Source organism: Desmodus rotundus, chromosome 5 (assembly GCF_022682495.2).
Source record: "Desmodus rotundus isolate HL8 chromosome 5, HLdesRot8A.1, whole genome shotgun sequence".
In the NCBI taxonomy this organism is placed as follows: Eukaryota; Metazoa; Chordata; class Mammalia; order Chiroptera; family Phyllostomidae; genus Desmodus; species Desmodus rotundus.
This window is the reverse complement of record NC_071391.1, coordinates 99,186,649-99,211,419: the sequence shown is the minus strand read 5'-3', so window position 1 is coordinate 99,211,419 and position 24,771 is coordinate 99,186,649. Positions and strand designations below refer to the sequence as shown.

At 44.6% G+C, this 24,771-nt stretch overlaps 1 protein-coding gene across 1 annotated transcript; it reads right to left on the bottom strand.

The window, feature by feature from the left end:
* Window positions 1-1,900: 1,900 nt before the first annotated feature.
* ECRG4 (ECRG4 augurin precursor) lies at window positions 1,901-18,681 on the bottom strand. The gene is made up of 4 exons (XM_024571886.4): window positions 18,439-18,681; window positions 11,042-11,089; window positions 8,963-9,120; window positions 1,901-2,294 (listed from the first exon to the last, which is right to left on the bottom strand). The coding sequence occupies exons 1-4, from the start codon at window positions 18,518-18,520 to the stop codon at window positions 2,136-2,138; spliced, it is 447 nt and encodes a 148-aa protein (XP_024427654.2). The 5' UTR covers window positions 18,521-18,681; the 3' UTR covers window positions 1,901-2,135.
* Window positions 18,682-24,771: the final 6,090 nt, after the last annotated feature.

Genomic DNA, 24,771 nt, shown 5'->3' with positions numbered 1-24,771 from the left:
TTGCCTGTGGTTCCTGAATGGGGATGTTTCAGAGACTATATCTGAAATTATGTATCATTTTTCTGAGAAAGAATAAACAAGCTTCTATTACACCAGCAATTTTTACCTAGTATGCTGCAAGAATTTTTAAAACATGCAATACTGGACTATTTAGTCAGGGGCATTGACCTCTTTTCCCTTAGGTTGTCAAATAAAGAAATGTCCACAGCCAACAAGCAATACAACATTAGTTGTCTGGTGTGAGTGAATCAAAATATTTGGTGTGCTGCGTAATTTTAGTAACTGGTTAACGTGCCGTGAGAGGAAAACGTTTGAAGTTGTTGCATTAGACTGTCACAGGGGTCTGTGACCCACAAAACTATGAGAGCCATTCTGAGTGGACCCTCCTATACTGTTCATCCCATAGCCCCCACCCCTCCGCCCCAGCAGCGCAGCAGGAATGCACATGCTATGACCAGACTACCCATCAGTAACGCACTTGGCCTTCCATCTCATTCCCACCTTCCTCATCCCTCTCTCCCCACCCCAACACCACTTTCTCTTTCATTCACTCAGGTAATTTAAATATGATGTGAAGTATATTCTTTTATCTCCATTGATTTCATTGGACAAGGTTTATTTTTTTTAAGACAGGCAAGGCTCTGTAATCAACCAAACTTCAGAGTTTTTTCTATTACACTTCATTTTCTTACCAGTAGACTGGAACGCTGGAGAGTCTCCCCCATTGGCCAAGATGGTGGCAAGGGGACATTCTTACACTGAACTTGTAGAAAGCTTGAAATGTCAATGGATAGGGACTGGGCTCATAAAAAGCTAGCAAGATAATTGGATAGATAAAAAGCCCCTCCCCCAGTGGTACCAAATTGGGGGTTGTACCAGGAGAAGGGAGGCACATGCACTATAGAAATCAAAATGACACAGAGGGAGGTACCAGACCAAAGAGGCCTGTGAGTCCAGGTTGGGGAAAGAAGGAATCAGTCGGGAGGTTGACCCACCCTAAGTATGTGAAACTTTGGGAAGTTGATTGGTCATTTTGAGTAAGCACCTGGTCTGTCCATACCCAAGCTAATATAATGCCGGGGGAACAAAGCTCTCTGGTTGCTCATGACTTGTACTCGCACAGTGCACTCGCCCACTCTCTCCATGGGCCACGTGGCCTTAGCAGCCATGTAGCCCATGGCCTCCGGGGTGGAGTCTCTCTGTGTTGCTCACCCGGTGATGCACTTTCTGGCCTAGAGCTGCATGGTCCATGGTTGTGAGGGCTCTACACGCAGGCTCCAGGAGAGACCCTGAAATGAACAGCATCCAAGAACAACTTAAGCTACCTGGATGGGGCCTATGACCACTTAGCAGCTGTCTGTGGGCTCCAAAGGACTGTACTTTAAATTGGAGCGGGAACTCCAGAGTCCAGCACTGGCTTTTGTCTTGGTCTTGGTGAGGAGATTGGCTTTGAGACAGGGGTCTGCCATTCTCCCAGATTGCGCAGCACCTGAATAAAACTTCTTTCCTTCCTTTTGCACCAACATCTTCCTCATGAGTATGGTTTTTGTGGCAACAGACAGCTGAACCTCTGGGCTTTTTTCATTCACTTATAATTTCTTGGATGATAACATTAAACAGATCCAGCTCTAGCTCAGGGATTGGAACCCAGAAAGCCTAGACTTGTTACCTTGAACAATGCTCAACTAAAGTTTCTTGCTGGTTTTATACATTGCATTTAATGTGGACTAAATTTTAACAAAAGGAGACCCCTGCTGAGCCCCAGGGTCTGCTTGGGGGGTGGTGAGGATTCTTGGGTTACACTTGGGATGATAACGAAGAGGGCCTCTCAGATGGCACTTCCACCTTAGAGACATCTAGGTACTGAAAACTGTCGGCAGCTTAATTTTCATCCAAATCCATTCTGAGACTTTTTAACAAAATGCTTTTATTGCCACTTTTAAAGAAATGCACTGTTAGGTACTTGCATAAAATATCAAAAAGCACTTATAGTAGTTGCTTCACTCTTCCTTTCTGGTCATGGAAAGTGGGCCGAAAAGGACTGCTGAAACAAAGCGTGACAGAAACACATGTGTGCCAGGATTACGGAGAGGAAGGAGGTCTGCTGCTGGTTCCCTGTACATGTGAGACAATGGTTAGTAGTCATCGTAATTGACGCTGGCTCCATGCCGAAAGCTGCCCGGGCTCCGGGGACCAATGGCGGCATCTTCATCATAGTGCCGGTGGTGGTAATCATAGTAGTCGTGTCCGTTCCGATCTCTGTTTAGCCAATAGGTGACGTCATCTTCAAATTTCTGGAGGAGAAGAGAGAAAACCATAGAGAGAGGGTTTAAGGACACACACACTCTTGACCACATCTTACCTCTGGCTTTCTTGGTGGTGATTTTTCTTCAATGATTAACACCCTCCCAAAGAATGAGTCCTTCTTGTAGTATTCCTGTGCTCAGAGGTCATTGCAGCTGGGTACAGAAGACTGATAATACATTTTCCCCAACGGAGTGCACACCCATACCCATGAAAGTATCATATGAAAGCTTCTAAATGTGTCCCACATATCAACATTTTTTTCTTTGGTAAATAAAATGGACATCTGCTTCATACAGTAGCAACTTGGCCTGACCCCTGGCACCGTACATGTTACTGTGGCAGACACTGTCTTACCTCCTGGCCCATTCCAGTGCCAGGCCCATTCCAGTGCACATAGTAGACGCATAATAAATGTGGGCTGAATTACATCAGTCATGGGACTGGCACAGTACAACCACAGGGCAGGTTATTTTGGGTGCTCCTGACGGTGACTCCTTTGTACTTGTGGGGTCGCTTAGAGCATGCACAGGTGCCTTATTCATTCCACAGGCACTGATTCAATGGACACAGCATGTCAGGCCCTGAGCTGGGCTCTGGAGGGCCACCCAACACGAGTAAGACATTCTCTGCCTTCAGGAAGCCTACAGTACCCGAGAGAAACGTATGAAAACAGACAGTTGAAGTTAATAAAAATAAAAGGGAAGAAGGTCTGTAGATGAGTGAGAAGCGAAGAATAATGTTCAGATTTACAGTATGGGATACAAGTGTTTGCTATTAACCCATTTTTAAAGGAGAAACTAGGTTTTTGTTGGTGGTGAAGCTGCATGATGAATTTGGATTAAACTTGCACCTATTGATGCTCAGGACTTGGTGAGAGATTTGGTGTAAGGGCAAAAAAGTGAAGCAGACAAAGATAGCCTGGGGAGGTTGGAGTGTGTTTAGAAGTTTGGGCTTGGGGCCAGTTTTTCTCAAAGTGTGGCCAGTGTACCACTGCTTCCAAGTCTCAGGGATGCTTACAATGCAGATTCTCAGGCACCACTGCACACCTCCTGGATATAATTTTCTGGTGGTCAGGTCTCAGGGATCTATTTTTATTTTACTAACACTGCCAGTGAACACTGATAATCGAGAAGTCCTTGAGGCTGGGCTGCCTCACCCACAGTGGTGTCTCGGTGGCCATCCTCTCTGGGTGAGCAGTGGGCCAACAGTGCCAGGCTGATGAGCAGGACTCAACGTCTGTCTCCATTGACTTAGCCTGGGGCACCTTCGGAGCCCTCCCCAGCCTCTGCCTCGGAAAGGAGGACAGTGGCCTGCCTCTCAATACTGCAGTTTTTCCCATAGTGAAATAACTCTCGGTCTTTGATTTTTCTCATTTTAGAATCTTGTTTGAAGTTTGGCTTGAAATACATTTTTTCACTAAAATTTTAAAATGTTTTATGACTACAGAAAAAAAATGCAGGCTCATATTTTAAAATCTGTATGTAGGAGGGGGACAAAGAAAAAGGAAGATCGTAATTCCATTGCCAAAGGTAGTCACTGTTGACATTAAGATGGATCTCCTTCTAGAGCTGTCTATGCATACCTAGTTATTACAATCTTACTTGATCCTCCTTTATTCTGGCTTTGTTATCAGACATTATTTTATCCATTTCCCCATGTTGAACCCTTGTTTTACATTCATTTTTTGTTGTTGTTGACACTATTACAGATGTCCTCCATTTTCCTCCCTTTGCCTGCCTCCACCCTGCCCCTAGCTCCCTCCCCTGGCCTTCACCACACAGTTGTCTGTGTCTGTGAGTTCTTTGGCTAATCCCTTCACCTTCTTTCATCCAGTCCACCCACCCTCTCCCCTCTGAGATCTATTGGTCTGTTCCATGTCCATGCCTTTGTTTTTATTTTATTCATCAGTTATTTTGTTCATTAGATTTCACGTATAAGGGAGATCATATGGTATGTGTCTTTCTCTGACTGGTTCATTTCTCTTAGCATAATAATCTCTAGGTCCATCCATGCTTTGCAAAGGGTAAGAGTTTTGTCCTTTTTTTTTACAGCTGCCTGGTATTCCATTGTGTAAATGAACCACAGCTTTTTATCCGCTCATCTACTGATGGGCACATGGGCTGTTTCCAGACTTTGGCTATTGTATATAATGCTGCTCTGAATGTAGGGGTGTGTTTATTCTTTCTCATTGGTGTTTCAGGATTCTTAGGGCATATTCCCAGAAGCGGGATTGCTGGGTCAAAAGGCTGTTCCATTATTAATTTTTTGAGTAAACTCCATACTGTTTTACACAGTGGCTACACCAATCTGTATTCACACCAAAAGTGCACAAGGGTTCCCTTTTCTCCACTGTTGTTTGTGGGTTTATTGACAGTAGTCATTCTGGCAGGCGTGAGGAGATACCTCATTGAAGTTTTAATTTGCATCTCTCTGATGATTAGTGATGCACACCTTTATGACCAATTAATATTTGGCCAAGGAAGCAAGAGCATACAATGGAGTAAAAACAGTCTCTTCAATAAATGGTTTTGGGAAAATTGTACAGATACATGCAAATAAATGAAACTAATCCACCAACTTACACCATACACAACAATAAACTCAAAATGGACAAAAGACTTAACTGTAAGTCTTGAAACCATAAAAATCCTAGAAGAAAACATAGGAAGATTCAAACACCTCACATAGCAATATTTTTGCCACTATATCTCCTAGGACAAGGAAAACAAAGGAAAAAACCAACAAATGAGACTACATCAAACTAAAAAGCTTTTGCACAGCGAAAGAAACCACGAGCAAAATGAAAAAGGAACCTACTGTATGAGAGAACATATTCGCCAATGATAAATACAATAGAATTTAATTTCCAAAATATATAAAGACCTCATACAACTCAACACCAAGAAGACAAACAATCTAATTTAAAAATGGGCAAAGGACCTGAAGAGACATTTCTCCAAAGAGGACATACAGAGGGCCCATAGACATATGAAAAAATGCCCATGTTGAACTCTTAATAGCCATTTCATAAACTGCAAATACTGGTAATCAAAGAAATGCAAAGTGCTAAAAGGTGATAGAGTATTTTCATCTATCAAATAAGTAAACATTTAAAGTTTTCAGTCAGAATACCAGATGCTGCTGGGGATGTGAGAAAATGATGCGCTCACAGATGACTTATAAGAATGTGCCATTTGGCACTGCTTAACAACCCTGAAATATAATTCTACCTTTGCCCCAGAAACTCCCCAGGGCAGAGTGCAATAGTAAGTAAGAAACAAACTACACACAAAGATGCAAATAATAGCACCTGCCTTTTGGATTGTTGTTAATGTTAAGTAAGTTAATTCATATAAGAACTACAATCACTCCTGTGCAGAGTTTGGCTATAAGTTTTTAGCTATTTGCACAACAAAAATCGTATTTGAATTGCAAAATGCTAATCTGGGGAATGACTGATATGCCCAAGGGCTGGGAATGAGGAGGATGTTACCACAGGGCTGCAGGCCTGCCTTTTATGCAGCCATTGAAAATGGTCTCTTCAGGTCCCCAGCCCATTTTACAACTGAATTGTTTATTTTATTGTTCTTGAGTTGTAAGAGTTCTTTACATATTTTGAATATTAGCCCCTTACCAGAGGTATTGTTTGCAAATATCTTTTCCCATTTGGTTGGTTGCCTTTTTGTTTGGTTGATGATTTCCTTTGCCGTGCAAAAGCTTTTTAGTTTGATGTAGTCCCGTTCATTTATGTTTGGTTTTGTTTTCCAATAAATTTAATTTAAAAAATAATATCTCTAAAGATTTAATTATTTTCACCTATTGCAGTTATTCGTATACAGCCTTGATTCACACTATGAGTCACGGGTCCATTTAGAAAAACACTTCCATTTGCCCTCCTTGGAGATGCCGCCCTTCTTCCACCCCTGGCTGGGGTGGCAGGCTCAATGCTCTCCACACTAAGCCTCACACACTGTGCTCCTCCTGAGCCCCACGCAGCCCTGTCAGTCACCCTGCCCAGTTCTGTGCAGCAGAGTCCCTCACCCTGGTCCCCAGTTGGGAGGCTGTGATTACAAAAAACTTTTCCCCATAATTTGGTGAAGATGTCCACTCACACTACCTGGACACATGAACTGAACCATCTTCTGCAAACGCATCAACAAATTATCCCCTAAACATCTGCAAAGACCCATTTCTCATTAAAAGTCCATTTTCATCTCTTTCCACTGTCTTCATGGGTCTTTGCACTGATCTTGTTGTTTCTGACATTTTTTGATGTAAAGCTGAAAATGTTTTGGGGAGGTTGTGAGTTATTTTAAGAACACCCATGCAGTTCTGGCCAAGATGGAGGCATAGGAAAACACACTGTGCCTCCTTAAACAACCAAAAGAAGGACAACAACCATTTAAAAACAAAAAACAACCAGAACTGACAAAAAATCGAACTCTATGGAAGTCCGACAGCCAAGGAGATACAGAAGAAACCTTCATCCAGAGCGGTAGGAGAGGCAGAGAGGGGCAGCTGAGTGGAGAGGACTTGTAGCAAGGTGGCGGCTGGCGGACCCAGTGAGCTGGCGGATTGTGCAGCGAGGTGGGCAAAGCTGCAGCTGGCCCACAAGGCAGCAGCCGGTGGACTGGGTGACAGACCGTGCAACCCAGAGTTCCAGCTTGGGGAAATAAAGCCTCAGACCACTGATTGAAAACACCTGTGGGGGTTGAGAGGGCAGCAGGAGAAACTCCCAGCCTCACGGGAGAGTTTGTTGGAGAGACCCACAGGGTCCCAGAATGTACACAAACCCACCCACTCCGGAAGCAGCACCAGAAGGGCCCAATTTGACTGTGGGTAGCAGAGCGAGTGACTGAAGATGGAAAGAGAGTGGAGCAAGCGCCATTGCTCCCTATCGGACCCCCCCCCCACACACACACATATAATGTCACAGCGCAGCGACCAGAGTTACCCCACCCTGGTGAACACCTAAGGCTCCACCCATTTATGTATCAGGCACGCCAAGACAAAAAAAAAGAGGCCCAAATGAAAGAACAGATCAAAGATCCAGAAAACACACAACTAAGCGATGAAGAGATAGCCAACCTATCAGATGCACAGTTCAAAACACTGGTAGTCAGGAAGCTCACAGAATTGGTTGAATTCAGTCACAAATTAGATGAAAAAATGAAGGATATGCTAAGAGAAATAAAGGAAAACGTATAGGGTACCAATAGTGATGGGAAGGAAACTGGAACTCAAATCAACGGTGTGGACCAGAAGGAAGAAAGAAACATCCAACCAGAAAAGAATGAAGAAACAAGAATTCAAAAAACTGAGGAGAGGCTTAGGAACCTCTAGAACATCTTTAAACATTCCAACATCTGAATTATAGGGGTACCAGAAGGAGAAGAGGAAGAGCAAAAAATTGAAAACTTATTTGAACAAATAATGAAGGAGAACTTCCCTAATCTGGCAAAGGAAATAGACTTCTGGGAAGTCCAGGAAGTTCAGAGAGTCCCAAAGAAGCTGGACCCAAGGAGGAACACACCAAGGTACATCATAATTACATTACCCAAGATTAAAGATAAGGAGAAAATCTTAGAAGCAGCAAGAGAAAAGGACACAGTTACCTACAAAGGGGTTCCCATAAGACTATCAGCTGACTTCTCAAAAGAGACCTTACAGGCAAGAAGGGGCTGGAAAGAAGTATTCCAAGGCATGAAAGGCAAGGACCTACATCCAAGATGACTCTATCCAGCAAAGCTTTCATTTATAATGGAAGGGCAGATAAAGTGCTTCTCAGATAAGGTCAAGTTAAAGGAGTTCATCATCACCAAGCCCTTATTATATGAAATGTTAAAGGGATTTATCTAAGAAAAAGAAGATAAAAATAGGAACAGTAAAAATGACAGCAAACTCACAGTTATTAACAACCACACCTAAAACAAAAACAAAAGCAAACTAAGCAAACAACTAGAACAGGAACAGAACCACAGAAATGGAGATCACATGGAGGGTAATCAACAGGGGAGTGGGAGGGGAGAGAGGGTGGAAAGGTACAGAGAATAAGTAGCATGAATGGTAGGTAGAAAATAGACAGGGGGAGGGTAAGAATAGTATAGGAAATGTAGAAGCCAAGGAATTTATATGTATGATCCATGGACATGAACTATAGGGGGGAAATATGGGAGGGAGTGGGTGTGCAGGATGGAGGGAGTGAAGGGGAGAAATGGGACAACTGTAATAGCATAATCAATAAAATATATTAAAAAATAAAATTAAAAAAAATAAAGCAGAACCTTTACCACACACACACACACACAAAGAGAACACCCGTGCAAAACTGTTAAAAAAAATCAGATTCTCAATGAATCTAAGTTCCACCCAATTTGGGCAGTTACCTCACTGGAATTCTGCTTCCCAAACATGTTGGAAGGGATTCCCTTTCAGACCCATGTGATGGAAAATTCCAGCTGCTGTCCTTATACTGATGGTCACATGACCCAAAGCCTGGATAGCTCTTGGGTCATACAGTGGGGGCTTGCACTTTTGGAGTGAATAATGAAGCCTAATTGTGCTGTGTTTCCCCAAGCTGTACCCCTGTCTCCACCCCCCCCACACACACACACTGTCCTGCAGGAAGCCAGCCCCAGCAGGAGAGAACACCCACCGCCTCGTCGAAGCCCATGTAGAGGAACTGCTGGTACCACTGCTGGACCTCGGGTCGAGTCCGGTCCCACAGCTGCCGTCTCTGGCGCTTCAGGCTGCCTAAGAAGTCTTTGGCTCTGCTCTCATCAACAGCCACGTCAGTTTTCTTTGGAGCAGGTGCTGAAATGAATAATTCCCACCCCCAAATTCCTTTTCTCTTCTTGTTGGGGTAAATCACTATTATACATCCCATCCAGTGCCACATGGGCAGGATGATTTTGACTCAGCTTCATTTGTACATGGGGTCCTTGTTAGTAGGCTCTCCTGTTACTGCTGTGTAAAAGGGCATGGGCTGCCCTTCAAGTTCTCAGGCCCAGGGTAGAAATGAAATTCAGTTAATTGTCCCTAGCCACTCACCACGCTCAGACCCTCAGCCTCACGCAGGGGAGGGTGGCTTAACCCCTGGGCTCTGTATTCACAAATGACAGGATGTCTAGTGTCACCCTGGTGCATATGCAGTGTACATGCAGACAAGAGAGCACTGTGCTTGCTAAGAAACTAAGGGAGTAAAAAGGACTGGAATGGTGAGCCCTCAGGGGACCGGACCAGGCCCAGCCTCACAGTACGGCAAGTGCTCAGGGCAGATCACTAGAACACACAGTGCTGCCTTAGGCCACCATCTGTGGGCCTCACAGATCACTGACGAGTGGACTGAGTCTGGAAGTGTCCCGATGCTTGCTGTAACGTGCTTCCTCTGATGTCTCTCTGTGTGGTCTCAACTCTTTGAAAGGTAGCACCTTGACAGGAGGTGCCCGGGGAAAGCAGCTGTGCCACTGGGCCTGCCCCTGCTGCCTGGCTGTGAGCCTGCCCCTCATCTGTAAAACTGGACTGACCATCCCTGCCTCCGTGTTGTTATGAAGGCTGTACAGGGTAATGGAAGTGTCCCATGTGTTCACTGGCCAAAGGGAAAAATATGAGGGAGTTTGATTTTTCACTCTTTGCTTATCTGTTGACTTCCCTCAGGGCCTGCTGCACTCTTTGGCACACAGAAGGCATTCCATATGTATTTCTTGGCTTGACCTGAATAAGAGTTGAGGCTATGCACCCAGGACTTATGATTATCCTGGCGGTTTCCTCTCCAGCTCCACCTTTGTCAGGCTGGCCCTGTGAGACCTTCTGTCACCAGGTTGTCCTCTGGGGAGATGGCTGGTGGCCCAGCATGGGAAGGAAGCACTCCAAGGAGCCTCAGAGACTGCAGAGGGACCAAGGCCTCATGCGCAGCTGGAAATGTTGGGAAAGATGCCCCAGGAGCCCCCTGACCCTTAGAGAGCTGCCTGTGCCCAGCACCTGGTTCCCTGAGGGGCAACCGGGAAGCATGCGAGTAAGAGCTTGAGGCCCTGTCGGGAGCCGACTTGAACCTACTAGAGTCCCTGCTAACTCAGAGAGACAAGAAGTGATTAAATGTCCACATCCGAAATGTGCCCACACAATTTCTAAGGGACAGGAAACTTCTTAATTTTATAGGTAAAGATGAAAATTCCAAGAGGGGCAGTGGCCTTCACAAGACCACACCACTGGTCTGATGACAGTGGGCCCAGCTCAGTGTGTGGCTCCCAGACTGTCCCATTTCTGTGACACTTTCCTGCTGTCTACCACATTTATCTTAGGAGTATTTTCCACAACAAGTGTTAGTAACAAAAGGCTTTTCTGTTTAACCCTTCCCCCAATAGCTAACTGGATATGGACTACCATACAATACAAGACATGCACACCCCCCAACTGAGCTTTTCTGGGCTCCAGAGGATATGCTCTAAGTTTAGACATGTGCATTCAATTAACACAGTAGCACTGCTTCTTTTATTCCTGCGTCCACACTGACCACTTTCAGAAAAACAACCTTCACACATTTACTGGCAATAATATTTACCTAATAAAATGTCACAGCACATGCCCACAGAATAAGCTCTTCATATCTGCTAACCTTTGAGGACTAAGTACTTGGTGGCTGCCCGATACACGACCCCAGTGAGCACGTTCAACACCGCCATCTCTCTTTAATCCTGTGAGGGATGCAACGGTTACCCACTTGGGATATATTTACCTTCCTGTTTCTGAAGCATCAGCTTGAGTTTATTTCCATTTATGGCACCTAAAGGAATGAAAATAGAAGTCAGGTTCAGAGTTGAACTGTACTCTTTAATTTCTCAAATGCAAAAATCAGTTGGAAAAAATCACTGTGTGCCTCCATCTTCATTTGGCGACTTGATAGTATTACCGTGTTAAAGGCTTGTTGTATTCCCTGTCGTCCAGAAAAAGCAGCACAGGCTGCCCATGACTCAGACTGGGGATAATCACCATGGCTGACCAAGGGCATTCCAATATGACCTAGTCCCTGGGAAAAGAGACATGTTCTTTCAGCCCTTCTGTCTTATTATGAGGGCCAGCCATCTGTCATATGTACCTTCCTACAGACTTTGTCTTTTCATGGCATAGTGGGGTGGACGTGCCCTCCTCACCCAGTTCATGTCCACCTGAAACCTCTGAATATGAACTTATTTGGAAATAGGGTATTTGCAGACACAAGTAGTTAAAGCTCTTGAGGTGTTATCACACTGAACTTGGGTGGGCTCTAAATCCAGTGACTAGTGTCCTTATAATAAGAGGAGAGGACAGAGAAGGTAGTTGTCGGAAGACAGGGGCAGGCAGAAATGGGAGTTATGTGTTCACAAGCCAAGGGACATACTGTAGCTCTCCAAAATTCAGCCCAGTTTGTAGCTTGTTCTGACCATCTTATAATCAGGTATACCTTGCACTATTTGCTGTTTTTGAAAAGATTTTTTTAAGTATATTTTATTGCTGTTATAGTTGTCCCAATTTTTTCCCTTTGCCCCCCTTCGCCTCGCACCCACTTCCCTCCAGCAATCCCCACCCTTAGTGCATGTCCATGGGTTGTGCATGTAAGTTCTTTGGCTTCTCCCTTTCCTATACTATTCTTAACATCCCCTGTCTATTTTGTTGCTCCCAATTATGCTTCTTAATCCCTGCACCATTTCTTCCTTTCTCTCCCTCCCCCCTCTCAGCTGATAACCCTCCAAATCACCCCCATACCTATGACTTTGTTCCTGTTCTGGTTGTTTGCTAACTTTGTTTTTCTTTTTTAGATTCAGTTGTTGATAATTGTGAGTTTGTTGTCATTTTAATGCTCATAGTTTTGATCTGCTTTTTCTTAAATAAGTACTGTTAACATTTCATGTAATAATGGCTTGGTGATGATGAACTCCTTTAGCTTTACCTTATCTGGGAAGCACTTTATCTGCCCTCCCATTCTAAATGATAGCTTTGCTGGATAGAGTAATCTTGGATGTAGGTCCTTGCTTTTCATCACTTTGAATACTTCTTGCTTGCAAAGTTTCTTTTGAGAAATCAGCTGACAGTCTTATGGAAAATCCTTTGTAGGTAACTCTCTGCTTTTCTCTTGCTGCTTTTAAGATTCTCTCTTTATCTTTAACCCTTGGCATTTTAATTATAATGTATCTTGGCATGGTCCTGTTTGGATCCAACTTGATTGGGACTCTCTGTGCTTCCTGGACTTGTAGATCTATTCCTTCACCAAATTAGGGAAGTTTTCTTTCATTATTTTTCAAATATATTTCCAGTTTCTTGCTTTCTCTTCTCCTTCTGGTATCCCTATGATGTAAATGTTGGACATCTTGAGGTTGTCCCAGAGGGCTGATTATACCCTCATTTTCTTGGATTCTTTTTTCTTCTTGTTCTGATTGGTTGTTTTTTGCGTCCTTATGTTCCAAATCATTGATTTGATTCTCGGCTTCATCCACTCTACTGTTGTTTCCCTGTAAATTGTTCTTTATTTCAATTAGTCAATCCTTCATTTCTGACTGGATCTTTTTTACATTGCTGAGGTCCTCAGTAAGTTCCTTGACTATCCTTATAACAAGTGTTTTGAACTCTGCCTCTGATAGATTGCGTATCTCCATTTTGTTTAGCTCTTCTTCTGGAGTTTTGATCTGTTCTTTCATTTGGGCCATATTTCTTTGTTTCCTCATTTGGCAGCCTACCTGTATTTGTTTCTATGTATTAGGTAGAGCTGCTTTGACTCCATATCTTGGTAGTGTGCCCTAATGTAGTAGGTGTCCTATAGAGTCCAGTGGCACACCCTCCCCTATCACCCAAGCTGGATATTTGAGGTGCACCCTTTGTGTGGGCTGAGTACACCTTCCTCTTGTAGTTGAGGCTTAGTTGCTGTTGGCAGATCAATGGGAGGATTTTACCCAGGCCAGTCAGCTGCAGGGACTGGCTGTGATCACTGACCACCAACCTCTGCCTTCTGTGTAGAATCAGCTGTGTAGGGGTAGGGTGGTGGTGCCCTGAAGTGGTCTGTAGGTGTCCACTGGGTCTGTTGGCTCTGAGGTTTCCTGGGTGGTGTAGGCAAAGGTCAGCCCCCACCTGTGTTTTGCCCAGGACCACCATTTCTGAGCTATAAAGCAATCTGAGATGGCTGCTACTTGTGCTGGGATATGAGATTCCCAGGTGAAGCCAAGCTGTGAACCTAATCTGGCTGCTGCTAGTGCCAGGCCTGGGAGTAATTGAGGCCAGCTATTGCTTGTTTGATAGGATTTAGGAACTTGTGAAGCATGAATCAAGTCCAGCCATTCGTATGGAAAAGCAGCTTGGGTAGCCTGTAATTTGGGTGGGGATCTACAAGGGGGGTCAAACCATGTTAGGCAGGTTGATGGAGTCTCAAATATGGTGCCAGCCTGACGGCTCCATAGCTCTGTGGGGGGAGGGCTCAGAAAAGGGACAATGGCCTCTGCTTGCACTGATGCCAGACACTTCAGCCTCTCCCAGTATGCCTCTGGTGCCCTTCAAGCTGCCACCCCAGTGCTGCAGCCCAGAGGGAGTGAGTCTGAGTAGGTGAGTCCATGCGTAGGTTCTTTAAGAAGAACTGCCTTGGGGCCCCAGAAGTTTTTCCACCGACTCAATCCCCACTGGTTTTTGCAGCCAGAAGTTGTGGGGACTTATCTTCCTGCCACTGGAACCCTAGGCCGGGGGGCCTGGTGTGGGGCTGGCCTGCTTGCTCCTGAGATATTCCTCCTAAATTTTTATCCGCCACACATGGGTAAGAGACTAGCTGGTTCCATGTCTGTGCCCCTCTTGCCAGTCTTGATGGATGTGGTTTCTTTAATTCCATAGTTGTCAGACTTCCATTCAACTTGATTTCTGATGGTTCTGTGTGATGGTTGTTCTATATTTTAGTTGTAATTTTAATGTGGTTGTGCTAAGAAGCAAGCCATGTCTGTCTACACCACCATTTGACCAGAAGCCTCACTATTATTTTTCTTCACTTCTAAAAATGTTTCTATTCAGCCCAATCATTTCAATGGAAAATAACACGTCTAGCCTGACAGAATACCCCGCTCCATGGGGTGATCCGGTTTGAGGACCATCAACGCCTCTGATCCTTAAGTGCCACATGTAAGTATAAGGCTTGTCAAAGCCCCTGGGAAAAAGCCCAGCCTCGTAAGTACTGAGCCAAGTGTCTTCAGGGATAAGGAGCTAGTCTGGCCTCAGATGGACAGGCATTGAGATGGTAGTGCCTACTTTCTTGAGCAGGTACTTAACCTCCCTCTCTCCATGGACAGGCCCCAAACCTGTGTTTCTATCTGCAAAGGCACAGTTTTCTGGGAAAAGAAGCCATAGCTTTTGCCAGACTCTCAAAAGTGTATGGGATCTAAATAAGATTAATGCTTAAAAAACTTTAGTACGTAGTTGAGGGGAAAAAAACCCCCACATTTGTAGTGAAAGGTCACAAATTGGATGCCTGCAGCTGAACTTTTCCTGCAGATGTGTTTTATTGGCATGCCAGTGTTTACAAAATTTAAATTTGAACACTTCTGGGCCCAAGTCAATCTGGCTATTTATGGACACCCCATGGTCCATAAATAGCCAGTTCTAATTAGCCCTCCATAAGTATCTGAATTTGAGTGATACTCAACTGCCTTTAGAATAGGTATTCCGGCTGGGGAGCCCAGTTTGGGAAGAAGCTTTAGAGACCGCACTGAAGGAATAGAGTGCGGGTGGTGGTACTCTCATGTCTTCCATAGGAGGGCTGGGTGTCTGCGGGGCAATGGGCTCAGAGAGTAGCACAGTGTGTGGCAGCCTATGGAAGAATTTAGTGGTTTTCATTGTGTATGATCTCATCAGTCTACAATGATGTGGTTGTTTAAAAAGCAACTGTGGCCCTGGCCAGGTAGCTCAGTTGGTTAGAGCATTGTCCTGATAAGCCAAGTTTGTGGGTTCAATCCCTGTTCAGGGCACATACAAAAACTAACCAATGAATGCAGAAATAAGTGAAACGACAAATCAATCAAGCTCTGGTGCTCTCTCTCTTCCTTTCTCTAAAATCAGTTAAAACAAGAAGAAATTACAATTTTAGGCTACATTAATGTTACATTAATAACAGGTGGCATCTTGCAGAAAGGAAGTGATGGTCCTGTCTCTGTTTTGTCGCTACTCTGATCAGACCACCCCTCTGCTCTTTGATCAGTTCACAACACCTGACTTTCAGGTCACAGAATAATGGGAGCTTTGGTCAGAGGAGTGAGTCCAGAGAGGACAAGGGCCCAAATATGTGTTATATGAGAAAAAAGTAAAAGAGTTTAACCTAGTTGTTTACCCTAGAGAAAGAAAACTTCTGGGAGGAAAGCTATGCTTTAAGGGGCCTTGGGACCATAGAGTAGGACATGAAGTAAGGTTTCCAACACTGGGAAGCCATGCAAAATTGGCACAGGCTGCACCAAGAGGTTTCACATCAAGAGTTGCTGGAGGCTTCTGATCATAAATAAGCAGAGATGAGCACTTGATGGGGCTACTGTAGACAGGATTATTTAGAGGGCATGGCACTACTCTTAAAGGCTATACTTCCCTTCCAAGTGTCAATGAAGAAATCAATGAAAACATTTCCCAAAGCAGACAGGGATGTTCCTTGGCACTAATATTAGCATTCATTACTATCTTAACATTTGTTGATCTCCAACAATGCACGCAGAGTAAGTCCCTCCATCTGAAATGTGATGTGATGTTGAAATAGACAACTGGTTTAAGCATTTGCAATGAGGCTGCAATTTCTTGCAGCAAATGTGCCACCACTACTCCAGATTTGAAGCCTCACCAATTCTGAGCAATACAACTGAAAAGCATGGATAAACCCTAAACTGTGAAATGTCACTATTGCCACTGTGCCCATTACCAAAAAGGGGCCCATACTAAGCCTGACAAGCTTGGTAAGCATGGTGTCCTTGCAAATTCAGAGACTGAAAGTAACCGCATAGGATGGTCTGAAATTAAAACTTTCTAACTAAGTGAGTTATGGCAGTGGTCATGTCCTAGACCAGCATCTTCCCTGACAAAGGTCAATCTTTACCTTAACTGAGCCCGTCTATTGTTTTTTTTGCATCTACAATAACATACCTTTGGAATGTCAGGGCGATTTCCTTTTTTCCAGACCCCTCACTGTACCAGAGCAGAGACCACAAAACCATCAGTGTTATCTTATCGTGTTAACTGATAACGATCCTATATACACAAATGTAAAAGAACAATGTGTCCATTTGGTTTGCTTTTTATCCAATCCCATATATTTCCCAGCTTTGCTTTCTCCCACTTCCCAAATCTATCACCAGTGGATTTCATGTAACCCTCTTACATCTCCTTCGATTGTATTATATAAAATAAGTGGCAGAACTACCATTCTCTGGAGTATTTTCTCAATCACTTGAGATTTTGCTCCATGGCAATTGTCATCAGTTTGGCTTAAAAAAAAACTCATATAAATTCCCTACACGTTGGACATTTTTTATGTTGACAACTATAAATATTAACACATATGATTGAACACCGTACTAAATTTGTCTGAAGAAAAAATAAAGAACAAGTAAATAACTGTGATTTTTTTCCTGTAGTATAGATCTTTTGTTTTTAACTCCAACACCATCAGTTACTATTTCTACTCTGGATAATAGGCACTTTTGAATTTATCAAATGTACTTACCTGGTATAGATCTCCCGGCAGGTTCAGAATTGCAAGATGCCCTTTTGATCAATTTATTAATTGATTAAGAGGGGCAATGATCTTTTTTCCCCATGAAATGTTTTTGGATGTCGTAAAGAGCCGCCTTGGGGACTCTACATAGATATAGTGATATTCACTTTAAGTCATAAGAACTTTCACATCACAGCTTGATGATGATACTGTGATATTTAATTGACTCCTTTCACTATGTTCTTGGGATGAATGAAATAAAGTACAAGCCCTGAAAGGAAATAACTTACAGCCAATGCTCACTTTTTTGGAATGTGCTTCTTAAAACGGAAGTAACAAAGGGTATGAGATAGATAAATCCTGCCCTGGGAAACTACCCATCAGCCTCCCCTGCAGTTTGTAATTTAGAACTGCAGTACTCTCCCCACCTGAACAGGTCCCCTGCTGTTCTAAGGACCCTAGCTCCAACCTCAGGGCTCCTCCCTCCCCTGCACCAGGAGCTTGGCTTTCTATACATGCTTTGAATAAGCAAAATACAGAGGCTAAGCAACCAAGGGAATCTTCTTTTCCAGCAGACAGTGTCCAGCTACTTTGCAGGGGGAAAAGCACCAGCCTCATTTCACCAGCAAGTCACTTCACGCCTTCTAGCCCCTGCTCCCTTAGCAGTAGTCCTGGGTCACAGTACCTGCCTCTCTCAGCTGGGAGCCTCAAAGGCACTCATGCATGCATGGGGCCACTGGCGAACCACACAGGGTCACACGGGAAGGTCCTGTTACCCAGACAGAATATGCTATTTCAGGTTGCCTTTCTTAACACGGGGTCTATGGACTCCCAGAGTTTAGATGTCTGCACACTCACCAAATTGCTTCATTCTGGGCGGATGTGTGCAGGGCACATCATTACAGAGACCATTTCCTTGGGAATTTTCAACCTATTCACTGAGGGCTCCATGAAGTACAGAAGGTGAAGCATTTCTTGTTTCAGAGCAGTTCCCCTATATGGGATGTGAGGCCTGCCCATAGCTTTGCTACCTGGACTTGACCCAGCTGGGAAGTTCCTGGAAAAGAATCTCCGGGATGATGTGTTTTTGGATCCCCTCAGTCTGGGGTCGGGGAATGGGGGCTGGGAAAAGGGATGTGTGCCCCACCTGATTCAAGCTCCCATTACCCCTTCCCGCATTACTTAGTCCTGAAACACTTCTTGCTCCTCTTTCGGACCTCCGGTCCTCATTTTCCCCCAAGGTTATCAAACATGTTGGAGACCCTGCCCTTGATCCTGGTACTCTGTTAGCTTGCCCAAGCGCATTACTTGCTACTCCTGCAAGTGCAAAACCCACTACCACTATCACCCTTGGTCCTTGCCGGGACTCAAAATGGGTCCCTATGCCCCCACTGCAGCACCGATCTGCCTCCCCTGCTCCCTGCCATTCCCCCGCTTACTTGGACCCAGGCACAGCACCAGGAACAGCGCTAGAGCGGTCAAGGCCAGGACGGTGGGCCTCGTGGAGGAGGAGGTGGCCATGGCTGCACCCAGCAGGCAGAAGGGAAACGCGCAGCACTAGCCGCTGCGCAGGAGGACTGGCGCCGCTGGAGAGAGGGGAGCAGGCGGGCGGATGCTGCCTTAGTCCCTGCCTGGGCGGGGCCGGCCGGGTGGTTTGGTGCCAGCGGGCCTCCGGCCAAGCGGCCCCACCGAGCGCTTCTGAGATCAGCTCTCTGGCCACAGATGCTTGAGATGCATGCACCACTGTAGACCACCAGGGGCATTGGGGCCGGTGAGGACAAGCGGGGTTCCAGCTGCCCAGGGAGGGGCTGACACCGTCCGGGAGAGAAGGGCTGACGCCCGGGGAAAAGGTAGGAGGAAGACTGCTGACCCCAGCCCAGGTCTCCCCCCTCTCACATCACGTCCCTCTCATCCTAGCCGGGTGCGATGGCCGTTCATATTGTCCTTGTCACTAATACTTCGCCGCCTTCCCATCGTGCATTGGCCTATAAAGAGGCCTGTGGAATTTCTTTAATTCCCCAAGCAGCACTTAAAGATGCTTTTGGCAGCGCTGCGTTTTGGTATATTTTGAAAGACTCCACAGTCTGGGTTCAGAGCTGCCAACCAGGAAAACATCTCATCCCAAACTACTGCAATAGAAAGCCTTTCAGAAACCAGGAACTGAGCGAGCTCTGTAGGTGGTCCCAGAACAAAAGTGTCCCACTGTGTGCTCTGACGTTAGACCCAGTGCCAGGCCTGATCAGAACTGGAGGACCTGAAGGATGGTAAAGGAAAACTGAGACAAACTTGTCCCAGCTGACCTCGAGCTGGTCACCTAATTAGTCTCTCCAGGCCTTGTCTACAGAATGGCCAGTGATGTTGAAACTACCTTTAGGGGCCCTCCACCTGCTATGAACTGACTGCTATGACTATCTCTTTCCTTTACCTTCCAGGGGTGCTTACTGTCTCACTACAGAATTAGCTCTCTGACTAACACAGTTGGATTGCGCCAGCAGGCAGCAGAAGGATTGTGTGAATATTGAGCAAGAAAAGACAGGTGGTGGCGGGCGAAGGAAGTGTGAAGTGGGGCTGAGAGAATCACAAGGACTTGGGCTGCACAGATTTCCAGAAAGAAGCAGAAAGATGACGTCACACATCAAACGATTGTAGGGGAAAGCGAGGAGCCCTTGGGGAAACTCTGCAGGAGGGGGTAAGATTTAAAAAAAATAACTAAACTAAAAACAGCAATATTTGTACTTTTTCCCAAGGACAAGAAATTCATTATTAAGAAGAAAAAGCAAATAGAAAGCTGAAGTTCTGTTTGGATGGGTTTGGAGTGTACATTTAAGGTATCAATTCTAATCTCCTATTTGTCTGGTGGAGCTCATCTACCTTTGCTTCAAATCTTCAACAGAATTGGCTTCTAATACGTTTAAACCCTTGTCTGTTAACTAGGATCCCATCAGAATCGAGTTCATGGAGCCAGAGGACAGTAAGCACCTCCCTGCATAGTTTTCCTTTTTCGTCTTTGGGAAGCAGGTCCACATATACGCCCTCTACCCATCTCCTCCCATGAACACTTGAAAATGCAGTGGCAATTTTATTTTTTGTTAATTCAAAGGGGAAGAAGATGTATGCTTTAATTAGCTCATACAGTTAGTTGCAGGATTTGAAAACAAAGTAAATATTGAATCTTAATTTTTAATGTGCCTATATATAAAAAATACCTTGATTAGTGTTCTGTTATAGAATTGGTAAAACAAATCAAGGAGCCTACAGAAAATTATTTTTAAATAATTGCCAGTAAGGTGGCAGGAACATTTTCTGAGGATTAGCCCAGATTCTTCTCCCCAAGGAGGGGATGGAGGTGAACTCATCCTCCTGCCAGCTCCAAACTCCTCAAGCTGGTCCTGGGGGGCTGGGGGAGGGCAGCGTCTTTCACAGGAAGGGCAGTGACCAGAGGACACGGCCAGAACAGCGTTCTGATGGCAAGTCTTCACTCTGAAGCTAAGTCCGCACTTTCTAACCAAGAAGATAAAGATGGTCGTTGTACGATATAGAGGGCCCATCTGGCAATCACGTAGTGCTTCGACGTTTACTCGCAAAGCAAGAAAGATTTCCAGGATATTCTATAGTTCCTGGATAAATAGAACATTACTCATCCTAAATAATGACTGAATTATCCATCTCTGCCAATGAGAGACACGGCCTCTTCGCATAAAATTTTTATTGAAATATAATCCAGAAAATCGTGGAGAACAAATACACGGCATAACGATCATGCAACAACGTCATCCACATTCTAGGAGTCCCTGTCCCCTGCCAGGTCCTCCCCCCGTATGTACTGTGACAAACAGTGTAGCTGGCACAATCCTGTTTTAAAAACATTTTATTGGTATTTTATTTTCATTTCCTTAAAAAGAAAAAAACCCTCATAAAATAAAGATTATGGTTGCTAATAGGAAGACAGTAACTAATAAAAAGAAGTGTTAAGAGCTGTGAGACTTATGGCTGGGTCAGTTCACCAGTACAGTTCAGTGCAATCCTGTATTCATATCTGTTTCTCCAAAAGCTCGCCGGATTCCTCTGCCTGGACCTAGACAATGTTGCGGGGTGAAATGTCTTCAGCCCCAGTATTCTCATCTGCCTTACACATTCTTGGTGACGTTTTACCACCACCAATAAAATGGCACAGAGCACGCTCACCTACCTAGCTCGTTTGTCTTCCGGCCATTTGCATTCACGACAGGTCTAGGTTTTACTTGGATCCTGCTCAGTGGGGATTTTCCTGCCGCTCTCCCACCCAAACGCGGAGGAGGCCTGCAAGATGAAGACAACTTTGGCCAGGCCCAGGTGGCCCTTACTGTCACTTCTTTCAGTACAAGGGCGTGATGCAAGTCCCAGGTTTTACTAAGCAGTGACTGCCATGTGGCAAGGAGCCACTCACCCTGCCTTCGCGGGGGGCTGCCAAACTTGGTGCTCTCGCTGGAGACACAGTTGGTTTTCCACACTGAAGTTCCTTCCGTTTGTTTATTTGTTCAACAGTATTTACTTATAAAATTTTAACTACGCATGAGACACTGTGACAAGCCCTTTTCTTCCTGTTTAATTACATTTGCCAAGTGCATGGCTCTCCTTTTTTCCTTTGCTAACACAGGTCCCTTTCTTTATTCCAGTGTTTCTCAGACTTCATCTGAAAATCCCAAGGTGCTTGTTAATGCACATTCCTGGGCCACACTCCCTGGAATTCTGACCTTGCTGGCTCCAGTGGGGCCCAGGAGTCTGCATTTTTTGGAAAGAGGATTCTAGAGGATGCTGATGTCGGCAGTGCTCAGAGTGCTCTCTCAGACACTCAGCCCACTGGGCTGCCCACGCAGTTTTCGCCTAGCCTTACTCACCCCAGTGTTTCTCCCCGCAATTACCGTGGCAGTTTCAGGAGCTGCATTTCTGCGATTTGGCATAGTAGCTAAGAACAGGGTTCCAGGAATGTGTCGTGCGCTAACGATGTACAGAACTCACACGTCCTCTCTAGGCCTCATTCCGTAAGATGAGATCAGAGATCACATGTACAGATTCTCATATGCAGTAAGCGCCCAATAAATGTCAGGAGTGGTTATAATCAACAACACCCCCTCTGACCTCTCCGTCCAAGGTGTCTGACACCTGCTTGCTCCTCCCACTCCTCACCCTGCAGCCGAGGCCAGGTGAGCAGGAACCCTCATTTTGGATGGATCCCAGTGCATCTCATTATCATATGTCATTAATTCATCATACATTATCACTTCACTATCATACATGATCAGATTCACCTTCTCAGACATGGTATCCCGCACCACTCTCTCCTACTTCCTAGTTCACAGGAAATGCAGCACTAGAAGAACATGCTAAGTGACATCACCTGGTGAGGGGTGAGGGTGCCATGAGCCTGATGGGGGAAACAGCACAGGAAAGAGGGTCTGATGCAGAACTGCCGCTGATCACAAGAGGCCTCAGAGCCAAACCAACCAAATGCAGTGTGGGACTCAGCTTGACTCTGAATCAAACAGAGAGTAAGAAGACAGTAGGAAAAATTTGATCATGGAATGGACTTCCCATTAAGATGGTTGATTTATTTTTTCCGGTATAAAAATTGTTTTACATTTACTTTGTTAAGCTCTTATCTGTTACAACTACATACTAGAACAGTTATGGGAAAATGAAATGATGTATGGAATTTGGCTTAAAATGTATCTGGAAAAAACTAGAAAATATTCATAATTCTTCTGCTATGAAATTACATATACATTCCCTGAGACTCAGTTGTGATGGGTCATTATCCTGTTCTCTGTGTATATTTAAAGATTTCCATAATTAAATGTTAAAAAATATATACAGAATCCTAGTGATACCCATTGACTATAGAATTTATAATATACACATGATTTTCGGATTCTCTGTTTAGCCTTAAAATATGTACAACAGTTGTTTTTCCCTTACACTTTCTGTAGGTTCCCCAATTTCACCCAAACTCAATTCTTGTACATATTCTTGGCACCTTCACAGCTTTGGGGCTTTGCACACAAAACTCCGCCGGTATGTCGCTGGGCCCTCACCTCTTAGTCAAACCACTACGTCCTGCTTACCTACCAACAATGCAGGGCTCAGCCAGGTGGTTCTGCTGCTTCTCACAGTTCTGACGGCACTCACTCAGCAGACTCAGCTGGGATGGGCTGCACTGGGCAGTCCCAGAGATCTCTGCTCACATATCTGATACCTCAGTGGGGTTAATTGGAAAGTCTAGGCTCAGATGAGATGGTCAACTGAAGTGTTTACATGTGGCCTCTCAGCAAGAGGTCTCAGGGTGTTTCCTACAGGGAGGCTCAGGGCTCCCACAGGGAGTATTCAAAGATCAGCTGCTCCAAATGACAAGAGGAAGCTGCCAGTATTTTAAGATCTTGGTCTAGAAATGGGCACAAATCAATGTATTTTTTTCATCCTCACACGAGGACACTTTTTTGTTATTATTATTATTATTATTATTATTATTATTTTTGTTTTAGAGAGAGGAAGGGAGAAATACAGAAAAATCAATGTGAGAGAGAAGCATTGATTGCCTTCCATTTGTGCCCAGACCAGAAATCATATGTGTCTGGACCTGGGACTGAACTTGCAACCTAGCTATGTGCTGACTGGGAATTGAACCCACAACCCTTTGGCTACAGGACAGTGCTCCAACCAACTGAGCTACACTGGCCAGGGCACAAATCAATGTATTTTATTGATTGAAGCAGTCACAGAACTCACTGGCATTGATGAGGAGGTACAAAAATCCCATTTCCAATGGGAGAATGTCAAAGAATTTGCGTCTGTCTTTAATCCACTACACCCGCCCACCTTTCAAGGCCAAGCTCAGATGCTACCTCCTTCAAGTGGCCCTTCCTGCTTCACCCTTGTGGGCTAGAAGCACACTTTCTTTTCAGTTCCTACCACCATTATGTTTCCCTGAATGTTCCCCATTCTACCTTGGATTTCTCTGTGTACCTTATTTCTCTTTTCTCCATTAGATTTTAAGCTTTGAGCTCCTCAATTTGTTTATTCTTTTTTTCTGTATTTTCCATAGAACAGAAGACTCAAATATTTGATGAATGAGTAAATGTGAGTCATCTAAAAGTGAGTCTACGGCTATGCAGATCTTGTATAAATGAGATCATTTTGAATGTCTGTTGTTCTAAGTTTGATGTTAGAAAAGTGTATGTTACACGTGACAATGGCTCATAGAAACAGCCCAGTAATAAAGAGGGTAATTGAGTGAACCCTGCCGAACACCAGCTGTAGCAACTGTCTACACCTAAGGATTGGCAATCACAGGGTTAATATTTATGCTCAGTGATGGATCCTCAAAATTCTGTTCCTGTTTATTAAGCAAATTTCCATGCTGGAATTTTAATAACTTTTGCCATTTCAAATAACTAACTGAAGCCAAAGACAGGGAAAGCAGGAAAGTTTCCTTTCAGTCTAAAAAAATACTGAGGAGCACAAAGCCCTTCTTATATACAGTTCACTGAAAGGCTCTGTGAGCAGGGCTCCTGAAGACATGGTCCCCTCGGCCATGTGTCCAGGATCCACAGGCAGACGTGGGCCCTTGGTAAAGATGAATATAAAACCCCAGCCTGTGGTCTGGAGATAGCCAAAAAGCCTCCAATAAGTGGTCTTCATATCCAAGGGACCTCTGGTGGGAAGAAATGATTTTACTAGAACAGATTAACACGTGGAGTGAGGCCTGTTTCCAATCTTTTCATACCTTGAATTTATAG